Here is a 15,104-nt window from a genome sequence, read left to right on the forward strand (position 1 = left end):
GAGTAGTAGGAGGCCTGCTGAGGCCCTGGCAGCATCTCCGGGACAGGGTGTGGTGAGCTATGAAAACCCAGCCTGATGGGGGAAGAGGTGGGTCGGGATACCCTTGCCCTCTCCCCTTCTCAGCCAGGGTCCAATTGCAAGCCTTCAACCACAAGGAGATGGAGGAGGCCTATTTGGACATGTACCAATTTTTGTTTTCCAACTCATACAGATGGAGCCTGCTTATATAGGGTGGGGTTCTTGGTTCCCAGCCAACCTAAGTTTATTATATTAAATACAGTCTTGAGAATCAGAATATTGAGGAATTGGAGATAGCATTTGAATGACCATCCCCTTACCATGTCTGTACTTTTTCTTCTTTTCCTCGTAAGGTTTTTTTTTTTGTAAATTAATCAGTTGTACATGTATTGTGTGCAAGCACACACACCTATTTTCATATGTGCAGGTATATATGTGTGTATGAAAATGCACATGCACATGTATGTATGTGCCTGTGGAGGCCCAAAGTCAACTTCCTGTGTCCTTCTTCAGATGCCGTCTACTTTACTGCTTAGACTAAGTCTGTCACTGGAAGTTGAAGTTTACCAGTTAGGCTACATAAGGATTTCCCTGTTTCCAACTCCACAGAAGGCATGGACTATAAGTGTGTGCCACTACACCAGGCATTTATTTGGGCATTTCAGCCTGAACTCAAGTTCTCATGCTTGTATGGAAAACACTTACTGACTGAGGTGTCACCCCAGTCCCTCTACTAATTCTAATCCACTGTGAACTTGGACAGCATCACCCTCCAACATTCGAGAGGGCTAGAAATGTAGCTCAATGGTAGGCGGTTTGAGTAATGTTTTAAGTACTAGATCCCACTCAAAGAAAAAACAAGCACAAATCCATTAAAATCTTGTCTGAAACCTGAATCCTCTCAGTCTTCTAAAGGCACTGTCATTTTCTTTGGGAAGATAATTTGTGTAATGAAACAAGTATGGTTTGAGTTCTGTTAATTAGGTAATTAACATTTTTGATGATCTAACGCTGATCCTAACTTATGGGATGTGTTTAGGTTACCCACTGTCTAGTGTACTGCATCCCTAACCATAACACCTTCCCAGCAACCCAGCCCTACCCAGGGGAGCCCATAGGCTACCATCGCTGGCCTTGACTAATGGGACCCTGGGAAACACTTCCAAGTGTGAAAGTAAAGTGAGGCACTGTGGAATGAGGGAGTGACTGCATGGGGGATGGGAAGCCACAGGAAGTAGCATGGTGGGAAAGGGACCCAGGGACTGAGGTTCTGTCCCAGCAAAACAGCCAGAACTCCCCCTAGCAAACTAGGCCCTGCTCTCTAGAAAGCAAATGCTTCTAAGAATTTCTTCACTCTTTTCCTCCCAACCCTCTACCCCACCCTCCCTGCTCAAAAAAGCAAGGTCTTTCTGGATAGGTCAGACGGGCATCAAACTAGAGATCCTGATGCTTCTGTCTCCTGAGAGCTGGGACAACAGATGTGTGTCAGTGGGCCCACCAAAAATATGGTCCTAAAGAGTTCTGGATAGAATAGTAGTAATGGAAGAATCAATATGAGATATTATCTAAATAGCTAGACAAGCAGATATATATGTTGATGATAGGTGGATAATGAGTGAGAGAGAGTGGGGAAGGAAAGGAGGAAGTGTATGTACGTTGTAAGAGGTTATAAGAAATTCACCCATATATAGTTAAGAGGCTGAGCAATTCCAAAAATCTATGATTGGCAAGCCAGAGCCTGGGGAGAGCTACTGACAGGCTCAAGACTTTAGGAAAACCAGCGTTTCTGTTGAAGGTAGGGAAACACCAGTGTCACATTTTAGCACCAAATGGGAGGAATCAGGCCTTCAGTAGATTGGATATGGCCCGTGTATTGGGAGCAGTCTGCTTTACTCAGTTTACCCATTCAAATGTTGTCATTATCCGTAAGTACTCTCAGAGACAGACCCAGAAAAGCATTTTACCAGATCCCTGGGCACCCTTAAGCCGAGTCAGTTTAACTCATACAATTAACCACCATAACCTCCACAGTCTTTTGAACATGTAATGTCATTCTGACAAGCTTAGCACTAAACACTCGGTCTTCTGGGGCATTATAAAGAGCACCCACTAAAACATGGAAATCCTGGGCAGTATCTTAAGACCATAGAAATATAGGTTAAATAGCCCTTCTCTGAAATCTTGAGATGTCAGATTTTCCCATTTTTTTCAGATTTTGGAGTGTGAGTGAGTGAGTGTGCGTGCGTGCGTGCGTGCATGCGTGCGTGTGCGTGTGTGTGTGTGTGTGTGTTTCTGTGTGTCTGTATGAAAGAGAGATGACCTAAATATAAACAAGACAGTCACATTTTATTTACCTATATATCCATAATCAGAAGGCGGCTTCCTATGCTGTTTTTAGTGTGCTTGCATTATTTTCATTGTAGAAAGATGTGTACTTGTGGCATTGTGGTAGTGCCTATAATGTCTCGAATTTAAAAGCAATTCAGCTTTGCAGCATCCAGATTAGGGATCCCCATCCTGAAGTGTCACGGTCAGCAGGAACACTATCTTTATTGTAGCTAACTCACCATCCTGACTCAGAATAGGTCCATCTGTTCTGGCAGGTGAGTGCATGTGTCAGTCAGCCCAAGCTTAACCCCAGACAGGCCTGGGAGAAGCTGTAGAGTCAGCACCTAGCCTAACCAGGCTCTCTGTCCCTTTCCAAGCTCACTTATGATATCCAGGTAGTAAGAATAATACCTAATTCTTGGTAGTCAAAACATTAAATTAGTTCATGCATAGCAGTAGATATGTGTCTAGGGAGAAGGGACATGGAATATACTTAAAAAATGACAATGTTTATAACTGTACACTTTTTTTTCCTTTTAATTGTGAAATGCTATTTCAGCCTTGGCTCAAAATCACTTAACTTTGGTACATTTTGAGGGAAAATGTTCACCCAGAACAGTAACATGAACATATTCAATCAGCCTACACTTTGGATAGACTAAAACCAAAACTTCAAAGCTTTAGCTGGCTTGAGGATGATGCCAGATTTAGAAAATGAGTTTAAGAAGATGAAATAGAAAGTAACACATTCTAGAATATGCATGGACTTCGGATCGTCTGATTCATTTCACTACTTCTGTTTCGTTTAGTTTGTCATAGAAAAAAAAAACTGTCCATATTTTAAGTGGTTCTTTGGCGTTTTAACATTGAAAACATTTGCAAACAAACCAGTGCACCCCAGCAGGCCACACTGGAGAATTCCCTGTGGAATTCTTTGTCAGAATTTGTGCTCCTGGATATGTTGGGTGATTGGTGCTTAGGGGAACTCACCTGACCGATGGAATGTCACCCTTTGAGAAGTCACTAGGGCTCAAGGCCCCTGAGGCAGTGACAAGCAGCTGAATCACACAGAGCTCTCTCCTCTACTTGTGCTAATCTCTGGATTGCACAAGCAGCCACCTCATTCAATAAAGGATCTTGTGATTGCTGAGATAGGTAGTGAACATGACATAAATTGGGCTTGTAGGGTGATGCATGGAGAAACCCTTCAGTATTTCAGCATCGCTAGGAGTGGTGGGGCTTTTTGCCACCACCGTTCACTATTGCTGACTGTAGTAGAGGCTCTGATGCATCTGTGGGGGTTGTATAAGTACCTTTCTCCGGGGCTCATAACCCAAAGGTAATGGAATAGAATGTCTCTGACTCATGGCTCTCTGTTTGCCTGTACCAGTTTGGAGGTATGTCAGAATGTCCATATTACCATTCACTTGTACTTCTACCTTTTGATTGTTTCGTTTTGAAAAGTAGATCCTCTTTCCAAGTTCCCGTGTCTGGAAAGCCTACCACTGGGCACATATCCAGACCTAGTTTTGAAGCTGATTGTATTGGCACATTTGATGACTACCTTAGGGAAAAAAATCTTTCTTAACAAAAGAGGAATTATTTCCCCATTTACCAAGTGACTCAAGATAGGGGCAGATTGAATTCAATGGTTCAAACCCAGCATCACCATGTTTACTGTGCTACTGTCAATGTAATGGCTTGTTTGGTAGTTTTGCAATGGGACTGCCCTGTGAATACTCTCCTTCTCTCTTGTTCCTAACTTGTAAATATATGGGTCAATTTGTATGCATTGGCCTGTTTATATTCATTCTATGTACTTGAAAAAATTTCAGGGAAAGGAGTTTGATCATGGTACCTGTATGTTATTATTGGTTTTCTTTGTTATTCTTAAATTCCATTCTTAGCCACAGTTATGGTGGCAAATGCTTTCTTTGGATATTACTATAAATTTAAAATGCTTTTCTAATCAAAGGGCTGTTAGAGTGAAGCCAGTTTTAGTCCATTATGAAAGTCCATACTTTTTCTTTTCTGAGAGCTAAACTCAGAATGCACGGGGCTCTGCTTCCTTGTATTTCCCATTATTTTTTTCCTTTCAGAAAGCATGCCATTCATTTAATACTTCATTACAGCCCAACTGCAGTATGTATACATGGCGTGCAAAATGAGCCATTTTGTTTTAAAACAGATTGCAGATGAAAGGAAGCCATTCATTTCTTGCTTGCTTGCTGTAATTACTAGAGCACTAATTACTCCAAATCACTGACACGCAAGGTCAGGAAAGATGACAACAGAAACATCAAAGGAAAGATGTGGCTCACTTGCTATCAAAGAGTTTTCATATTCTCAGCCGTGCTATTTTTTATGGCTACTGTTTTTCCAGTTTGGTGGTGGAAGGTGGGGGAGAAACACACACACACACACACACACACACACACACACACACACAGAGTCAAGATTGCTCAATGTTTACTATTATTTCATTCGCAGTTTGACGGTGAGAACATGTATATGAGCATGACAGAGCCGAGCCAGGACTATGTGCCAGCCAGCCAGGTGGGTTAATTAATCTTCTCTGCCTTGTTTCAAATTGTAATTAAACAAATTCAAAGAGTTGCATTGCAAATGAGTAGCACTATCAGTAACTGCTGCAATCAGGAATAATCATAATTTATAAACAAAGCATTTAAGCCTTGTTTCCAGTTAATGAGATAGAGCTGATAAAACACCAGCTTTGGCATTTGTTGAAGGATGCTACCTTGCTTCCTCTCCAGAATGGCAAGCAGCTGTTTTGCCAGCATGAGCTTTCCTAAACAGTTGTGTTACCTTTAGGAAATAAAGTCTTTACAGGTGCAAGTTATTTGTGTTTCTGACTGTGGGTGAGTTGATCATTGTAAGCTACACATGCCACCAATAGCTTCAATTATCAACTGTTTGGGGCCACTTCCAAACCTACATTATCTTCATCACTGAGGGATCATGGCTGGTGAGTTCCAGACGGCTGCTTTTAGGACATTTTGGGGGACAGGGGAGAGAGTGGCTTTTAGGTCTCTGACCACAAACGTGATTGAAATCTTTCAAGGGCACCTTTGTGTCCTTTTCCCTGGGAAAGGTTGACAAGGTATTTAATCATGAGACGCGACAACAAACGTGGAGGGAGAATGTTAATGGTTACATTTATAAAAGTAAATGCTTGGCTATTTATTTTTAGATACTTAAAACCAGGCCCTCTAATCCAGAGAGAGCAGTTAAAGCAAAATTATAACTGCCCTAGGGTGCCGGGATAACATAGAGTATCAGAACACTATAAGCAAAAATAAATAAGCGAATAAATGAGAGTAGGGAGAGTTCACGGGAGCATTTCGTGGACATGAGCCTATTTTTTCTTTAATAGTAAAAATCGCATTTGCCTGGGATTTCACGTACCAGCCACGGAACGCATAAACTCCCAGGTCGTACTTTTCAATGCCTATTTCTCTGCCAGTGTTCATTTGATCACTGAGAGAAGAGGGGGTACAAAGGGACCACGATGTACAAAAATATTTCTTTCATGGTGGTTGTCAGAAAATGCAATGTAATGCATATAATAGGAGTATTCTCTTTGAGCCAATGTCTCCTGCTTAACTAAAAACAGACAGGCACACCTCTCCAGGAGCTCAGCATTTATTTAACCATCATTATGACCACTGCCTTGTCTGGTAGACAGTATGGACACTGCGCTATATGGTCCAGCCATAAAGGTCATCATGAAGTTGTGAGACCTGGATTCTGCTGGCTTCCAGTCTATTGAGAAGATCACTGTAAGAACAACTCTGACAGGCAAGCTTTGCATGTGGAATTCTTCCTTTGCTGAATTCATTCTGCTAAGTACCCTCCAGGACCCATAGGTAGTTCTGAATAGGACTGTTTGATTAAAAAATGAAAAATGTTACTATTAATTTGCTTCTAACCATCAATCCCCAAACTGTACTGACAAGTTTAGTATTACTATTAGATTAAAGCAAGCCGGTACCATCTCTTTGGGCCTTTAGGGTTTTGAAGTGTGAAGGCTAATTGAATTTGTTTGAAACAGTAGAAACACAAACTCAATAAATGATTACTGTTATAAAGCAGCTGCTCGCTCGCAGAGAACCATTACGCCCGTCTTAAGGAGTTTGGGATAAAGGATGGCAACTTCAGAATATATGCATCTTTGCAATTCAGCTTCTTAGATTTCTAAATTCAGCTTCAGTGTGGAATATCAATCCCTTACTAAAATCAAACAACCAGCCGTGTTTTTCTTAATATTTTGGTCAGGAGTTCTTAGACTGTTTCCAATACAGTGACTGTTTATAATGGAAGAAGAAAGAGATCTAGATAGATAATTTGTGCTCTCTACAGATATGCCAGCTTTGTGAGCCAGGAGCAAGGTATTTTTTAAATAATGCAAGATGTATCAAAAGGCTTTTTTTTTTAATTAGTTGTTTTAAATATTAGACCAATGAAAGGTAATACAAATAAACTTCAACAAATTAATGGCCTTTGCTAAATTTTACACTTAACATTCTTTTTGCTTCCTGCGATATGCGGTGTTCAAGAATTCATTATGTTTTTGTTTTTTGTTGTTTTGTTTTGTTTTGTTTTGTTTTTGGAATTGTAATCAAGGTGTCCTTTAGGCTACCATAAGTGAGATCTTAGTCATCCTGTAGGAAAGAAGAGAGTTTTGTTCCCTTTCCTAGCTAACATCAAACAGCTGCATAGTTTAGTAATCCGGGACAGCTTGCCTCATCCCATCACTCCACATTGTGATTCCTGTTTAGTTTCCAGCTCCGTGCCTGCTGTGGGACTTACAGACTATGTTGCTAAGTAGCAACATATGGAACAACGTTTTTGCTGTGATGCTTCTGCAAGCATATAGCATAATCCTGAACTTGAGATGATTTTTATAGAAAGCCTATGCTGGAGCTGCTCCAGAAACGAAAGTACCCTGTAAAAATTAATGATATTCTTTTAGACAGTCTCAAGGCCCCCTCACCCTATCCACTGAGTGCATTCTCTACCTCATAAGCTGGTATATACAGACCCTTAAAAATTTTTTGCATATGGCTTGGTAATTGATAGGCAGGTTTTAAATTGAATGCACCAGGATAATAAGACTGAAAAGTATGTAATAAAATCCCATAACATTGCTACCGAACCCTGGTACCATGCTTGGAAAACTGACTATTTTCTGCTCTAACAGGTGTAACTGTTCTGGGCACTCAGGACTCGGAGTTAAACACCGTTTAACTTGTTTTCACCCTAAACATAATCATCTTACTCCATGCAGTGCAATATTTCTTTTTTGTGTGTTTCCAAACCCTGTCTGAAGGGACAATGTTGCTGGATACTCATGACCTTGCAATATTGGGCTTGTCCAATTGGAGAGTAGGTATGACGACACCATAGGAGAGCCAGATGGGAAGGCACAGACGTCCCCTAAGAGACCTCAGCCTTCTTGTCATGCTTGAGTGAGACAACAGAATTAGACTAAGATACAAAGGAGCAGACATATAGAAAGAACAAGTCAAGAGAGCCGACATGTAAACTGTTGTTAACATACTCAAGATCTTCCCAAGTGAGTAGATGATATTCTTGCCACGCACATAGATAAGGGATCCTCTGTGATGCCACTGCTTCACAGCAGTAACCATTTTTTTAAGGTCTATGTGCCCCCACATTGTGATGCATACCTTGAATAGATACAATGAAATTTATTTTAAATGTATCTAGACTGCTGTGCCAGAAAGTATGGCATGGTGGTAAGGAACTGGGCTTCCTGCCTGAGCTGGATTTCCAACAGAACCTTCTCAGGCTTCTCAAAACCACCATCCGTGGTTCTCATTGCTCATCACATTAACCTCTTCTCTCTGGATCCCAGAAGCAGTGCAGTACCTTCTGCGGCTTCTTGGATGTGTCTGAAGATGTCAGAGACCCTCAGAATTAAGTGCATCACAGGGCTGAGCATCATCTGGTTTTCTTCAGCAGTGTTCCCTCTGGCCCCTGAGATAGTCTATCCTTGGATATGTGTCATTGCTTCCCATTCTTTCTTCTTCTGCAAGAATTTCAGGAATTCTCCTTTCCACATTGCATCTCCATTCTCTGCTTCCTGCTGTCTTCTCCTAGGAGCAGCATTGTGCTACTGGTCCGCAGTTCTGCTCCTTACAGTGACAGGTCTACATGAAAAGATGGGGAGGATGGGTCGTCTTTATGCAAGAAATAGTTTCTTGCTGGGGGATTTTCAAAGGTTTTTCTGATATTGAGTAATGGAGATGTTTCGGTTTCATTAGTGAAACTTTTCTTTTTAAAAAATTACTGCATTCCTGACCTTGACCTTCAGAGCACTACACAGTTTTTGTTCTGTGTGACTGTCTGCTGCCCTCCCTACCCACCCTGCTCCCAGCATCCCTCCTTTTCCCTGTCTTCTTCCTTTGATCTGCCTTCCTCCCCAGGGAGTTATCCTTTGTTTGAATGGCATTCTTGTACTTACTCAGCCTCACACTACACCCTAAATGTTAAGTACCCAGATGTAAGGTCACACTCTACATTCTTCTCATCTTCTGATTCATTTCTCTCTGTCTGCACTGGAATTCTGCCTCTTTTCTGCTTTCCAAGTCTCAAGGTCTCAAACAAGTACTAAAAACTGTACTTTAGATGACTGCCCCTAGAGGTTCAAATGTCAATTCCATGCTATCTGCACAATGGTACTATTTGGAAGGGAAATAGGTCCAAGTGGGAGATCCTTGGGTCATAGGGGACACACCTTTAATGCAGATTGTGAGACTGCAAAACCCTTCTCTCCAATTGCCATTCCTCAGGTCCACCAACAGCCTAAAGCGACAAAAGACACTTTTCCCTTAGTAAGTCAGTTGCCTTGGATACTTCTTTATTCAGGAGGCTAACCAACATGATAAAGTATAGAAGTACTGTTCCCTTGCAGTCATAGGAAGCACAGACTCAAACTACAGTGCATTTCAAGTACAAATCTGTACCTGTGGGGAAACTCTCCCCTGTGAGGTCCAGGTTCGGTGTCTGACCCTTCTGGGGACCTGTACCTTGCCGACGACTCCAGTTTATCAGGATGCAATGCACGCCCTGCAGCTTTCAGATTCTCACATGTCAACCTGTTTTCTACAACTGAAAAAAAAAATCGCTGTGCAATCTGTGAGCACAGCTTTGGATAGCCGCCGTCATCACTCAGGCCACACTTAATCCCACATACTTTTTTGCTTAACATTTGAATCTTCCTCCTCCTTTCAATCACACTGTTATGCTCTGATCGCCATCCTTCGTGAATCCATCTCAACTGCTCACTTCCTCCACCTTCCTGCTTCTCCTCAGTGTTACTAGGAGGTGGTCCTCAAGGTCTTGGCACTGTCTCACACTTGCGTTGTGGAAGAGCAAGCTTGACGTTCGGTGGCATAAGGCCCTCAGAGTCTTGTCCTTATCATCCCTGTAAGGTTATGAATCCTTGAAGGAGTGACTTGTTGCTTTGCTTTCTTTCTGGGTCTCCTGTGCCTGCAATGATATTTGAACCATCACAGTTATTCAGTACCACTTGTTGAAAAACAAGAAAATGAAGAAGTGTATTATGTGTGTTTTTGTCACATTGATTGTCTGAGATTTCCATTCGCAAAGCTTCTCCACCTCGCCTTGTAGAAGCGTAGTACACCTTGCATGACTTGGTTGACTGTAGTATCACCACTTGTCTGGGTGATTAACTGGGACACAATTAATCTGAGGTGCCAGTGTCCCAGACTTCATTTCAAGAACAAAACTTGCAGAGTTAATGTGATAGGAAGCTGCATAATAACTGGTGCCACCATCACAGCAACCACTGCTCTTCGTAACTGACAACCCCATGGCAGCACAGCCACTTGACTTTCTAGGTTCACCTTTCTATTCTTAGAATTATGTTCTAAAGTTTGCAAACATGCTGATGACGCTTTTATAATTATGTTTTCCTAATGAGGAAACTCTGTAGATCAGAGTGTAAATGAGTTGTGGCCAAAAAAAAAAAAAAATCTATATGGAGATATTTTTAAAAGTATTTTTTAAGTTAAAAAAAAAAAGAACTTATTGTCATGGGCCATAAAAAAAAGTCCACGATTGTGACATAAATTTGAATTGAAGATTAGACGCAGTATTTTTAGATTGGCTCCTTTTGGAAATTTTTCCGGAGTAAGGTTAACTTGACTTTTTGACCAGTGGACCAATAAAATGATGAAGCCGCTTGCATCAAGTAATCTGGTTAGCCCAATAGAGTCTGGCATCTTAACAAGCAGGGACTAGTTACTCAAACCAGTCTCCAGTATAACATTTGAATCATTACTGCGCGGTCCCCGAGGTATTCATTACAGACAAAATTGCTCCTGTTGCCTCGCATACAAGCTGGATTTTCAATGGGAAATGAAAGGATGCCTGGAAAAATAGGCCACCTAATTAAGTTAAACTACTCTAGCATTTGGCTTGACATCTTCATTACTCAAAATTTAAAAGATGCCTCACTTGAACACACAAGTTACTATTGTTTATGTTGTTTTCTTCCTAAATTGGCTTCTTACATGGAAGTCTGTTTCTCTGCATTATATCTTGAAATAGCTCACATATTTCTTCTACTTTATGAAAATGTCTTAATGGTTTTATGGATACTGGATACAGACACCATCATAGTTATCTTTTGAGTTCATGTTCATTGAAGACACATCAGTCTTCCTGCATGATTTCTGGATCATTTTTTGTATCAGCAGAGTGAAACTTAAGTTTATTATTATTATTAATTATTATTATTTTATTATTATTTTTCAGACTGTTGACTCTGTTAATTACAAATGACAATCTATGTCTAAAATACACATTTCTTAAAAATGTAGATAGACCATAAAATGGAGACTGAAACCCATTTGTCCTGGAGAAGTGTTGTTTTTATTATTATTAATTGTTATTTTATTATTATTTTTCAGACTGTTGACTCTGTTAATTACAAATAACAATCTATGTATAAAATACACATTTCTTAAAAATGTAGATAGACCATAAAATGGAGACTGAAACCCATTTGTCCCGGAGAAGTGTTGTATTTCAACCCTGCCAGCAGAGCTATTTCAGGAACGTTTTAAAACATAAACACATGTGAAGCTCACCATCTCCTGATTGCCAGTTTCTACTCATTGACACTAATGAGGCTGCTGACAGGTTAAATGTTGTGTATCATATACATTTCCAAGCAGTGGGATTTGCGAATATAAGGATCATTTTTTACTCTCAGAGAATGAATGTTTGTTGCTGGGCATGCTTGAGCATTTCATTATAATTGTCTAATGTCTGTTTTTTCAGGCATTAGGGAAATGTAGCTCAGTGATAAAAATTATGAAAACATGTGAATGGAACAGCATTAGTGGAAAAAAAGAAAAAGAAACACAGAGCCTGGAAATGCCAAGCTCCATTTGGAGCTAGGTTTGCTCTGGGAGAGGAAATCTAGAGACTGCCAGCCATGCAGGCAATAGAGCAGAGCTGACCATCATCACACAGGAGGTTTGATCCAGGCTGAAATTATGCCTTGTTCATAATTATGCCTTGAATTACTTTTTCCTTTAACATATAGACGAGTGTGACCTTTTGTGATAAAAATGTGTTTATAACACACTATATTTTTGAGCACTCATAATAAACTTGTCTCCAAATAATGCCTAAAAACATAGTGGCATTTCAGTCTCAGAATAGTAGTGTGTTGAGTCATGATGCCTATGTGTACCAACTGTTTCCAAGGCAATTAAAGCTTGTTCTAAGCAATCACTAAAGCCTTAATATGTCAAGTAGGAAAGATTATGCTCATGTTTAGTATAAGAGCAATGCTATGGCCTGAGGGTTTTTTTTTTCCACTCACCTCAGGTCTCTACTTTTTGTTGTCCCCTCATCTGCCACCCCAAACACCTTTCAGAAGTGTCAAGTTTCCCTAAGTAGTTTCAGTTCCTGGGTTTGGAAACAGACCAGCTAGGCTTCCCAGAAGCTCAAAAAGGTTTCGCTTTAATTTTTATTTATGTCTGTATCTTTATGTATGCTTCATCTGACCTATATTATTTAATAGCTTATATATTTAAAATATTTAGTAGAAACCCCAATAGGTGGGCATTAGTTGTTGGATTTTTGAAATGTGTTCTCTATACTGTCCTTGCTGTCCATTGGTTCTGGTTTTTGACCCTATCAGCAGGAAAGCCAAATAAATGACTGCCAAGGCAGCACCAAATTACTCAGATGGGATAGTTCACCAGATCTTTGGGGGTTATGGGTTGAGATCAACAATGAACGCTTTTCTGGATAAAGTGGGAAGGGCATTCTTCAAGAGCTAAACCCACTGTGAGTCTGCTTATTTCATAAAGCAGAAAGGTTTTGGAGGCCCCGAGGATGAGGGCTAGCAGCTCTCCACAGCATTCACCATCTGGGAAGTGAACTCCTCCTCGTCCGACTGAAAGAGGCCTTTACTTCTGAAACCAGAAACTTTAGCTTAGCCACTTCCCCAGCTTCCGTGACAGCATAGCGGGTACATAGCTGTCTGTGTTCGGCTCTCCATGAGGAGAGTCACAAGGCTGGGCATCTGACTCAGCTGCCATGTTTCCATTCACTTGTCTTTTATTTCCTGTGCTCGGAGGAGGAGGAATTTTAGGACATTTAAGTTTACTGGAAGTTTGAGTTAGTAGGCCCTTCTTCATGTCAAGAAAAGAATTAGATTCATAAAAATGAAAGTCACTGCCAACTACTGCTTTCTGCCAGTGAAACTGAGGAAAAGCTTTGCCAGCATCTCCTTCAATCCTTACAACCAGTCAAGGAGGCTGAGACAGATTGAGTGACGTGGAAAACACCAAAAAGTAAATTTCACAAGAGCGCATCAGGCTTGGGAAGGTTAGCCAACATCTTTGTTGGATGAGGCTTCATTTTATTTTAAAAGTGTGTCTCTTGTTGCCATCTTTAGCCTCAGTCCCTCCCTGCTGCACATGTGTGGGATGTTTTGAGAAATACTAGGTTGGACCAAATAAAACCAATGACTATTTGAATTTTTTAAGCTACAAAATCAGCAAATAAATCTTTGTCCACATATGAAAGCCTTGTATTTATATAAGACGGCTGTTTGCAGCATCTAGAGTGGTTTACCATTGGTGGTGATTTCTTCCTCCTCCTCTTTACTTGATAAGTAATGTCTGCTCCACCTCAGCCATGAACTGTAGGCCAGGAGACTGTAGCCTGGAAACTCTGACAGATTTGCTTGTTTTGCACATACCTAGGGACAGAAGAAATCCATACCATTTTTTTTTAATCTAACAAGTTAACAAAATTCGTTAGATTTCAACGCATTATTTTAAACACAAAATTTTCTTAGCATTCCGTGATTCCATTTAAGCATAAACATAGAAATCTAGAATGTTCTCCTAAGGAAATAAATGGATATGATTCATCACAGTGATTCATAACAAGAAAACTGGGAGCAGTCTAAATATTCAAATCAAAACCTGATTAAACAAATTATAGAACAATTCAATAATATACAAGTAGATTTAAATAATGGTGTTCATTAGAATTGAAAATCATTCATGAAAAGGTTAAATTACACAGTGTTGAAATAAATGTATCTTACAGGCATTGGCTGCTCCTCCTGTACTAGAGCATCACCCATAGCCTGTACATTTTTCATTATCCTTATTTCACCATGACAACCTCTTCATGAGTTGACCACCATCATCTCTGCTGTATAGACTTGGGATCTGAGGACTAAAGAAACAAAGTGGTAGTTCTTGCTAAAAGGTGATCTGAGGTTTGTGCCTGGCATTTCTAACTCCTAAATCAGACCCCTGTGATAGGACGTTTTTATATTAAAAATGAAAACAAAAGGTCAAAATGAAATGTCAAGTATGCAATAAAAAGGCTACAGAAAGACACACATTTCAGGACCGTTCTCCCTTTCCAAAACTTGATTTCCTTGGGTTAGTTATAAAATCAAACAATTTGTAAAACAAGATCGCTGAGTCATAAGGAATAAAAAAAAAAAAAAAGTTGAAAAAGTATAGGTTACCTAAGACTATACATTTAACATTGAAATTGCATACTTCATTTTGTCCAGTAAACATCAAGTGTGGAGTGGTGGCCTGACACTGAAAGTCAGCTATGATCCTGACTGGGGTCCTGAAGCATCTCCTCAGCTTTGACCTGCTTCGTCCCCCACGTGGGTGTGGGAGCACATTGTTGTCAAGGAACCAGTTATTATTTTTTCTTTTGTTTTCCCTTATTTATGCCAACTACACCCCATGCTTGGCTTTTAAATGTCCTCTATCGTACTGTGAGGACACGCGAAGATGAAGGAATTCTCTTCCCCATCCCAAGATCATTAACAAATAATGGCATAAGAAGGTCACGTTACCAGTGACAGCCATGAGACAGACATGGGTCAGGGTCAGGCAACCATGTCTCATGCACATCTTGGGTAAGGGCTGGCCTCGTGCCTCCCAGAATGCTTGAAGCTCCAGCTTATGAACCCGACCTCAGCTCTTCCAGTCCAAGCTCCTGGATTCTCTGGGTATGCTCAGGTTGACCCCATTTTATGGTTTCACACAGGCTTTGCATCCTGGTTTCTCATAAGCAAGCTTTGATATTTTACCCCAGGGTAGCAGAGCCCATACTCCACTTTGTTTAATTGGTGACACTGGTCTTGCTGGTGAAGGCCTTGATTTGAGCCTCATTGGTGCTCTCTG

The 15,104-nt window shown here is 40.6% G+C and overlaps 1 protein-coding gene across 1 annotated transcript in view; it reads left to right on the forward strand.

Moving 5' to 3' along the window:
• The window catches only part of Tox (thymocyte selection associated high mobility group box), a 292,509-nt gene that overhangs the window by 138,203 nt on the left and 139,202 nt on the right, over positions 1-15,104 (forward strand). The window contains exon 2 of the mRNA XM_051196284.1: positions 4,837-4,902. Coding sequence (XP_051052241.1) covers positions 4,837-4,902 — 66 coding nt within the window. The remainder of the gene's footprint in view (positions 1-4,836; positions 4,903-15,104) is intronic.

Source organism: Phodopus roborovskii, unplaced genomic scaffold, assembly GCF_943737965.1.
Source record: "Phodopus roborovskii unplaced genomic scaffold, PHOROB, whole genome shotgun sequence".
Lineage (NCBI taxonomy): Eukaryota > Metazoa > Chordata > Mammalia > Rodentia > Cricetidae > Phodopus > Phodopus roborovskii.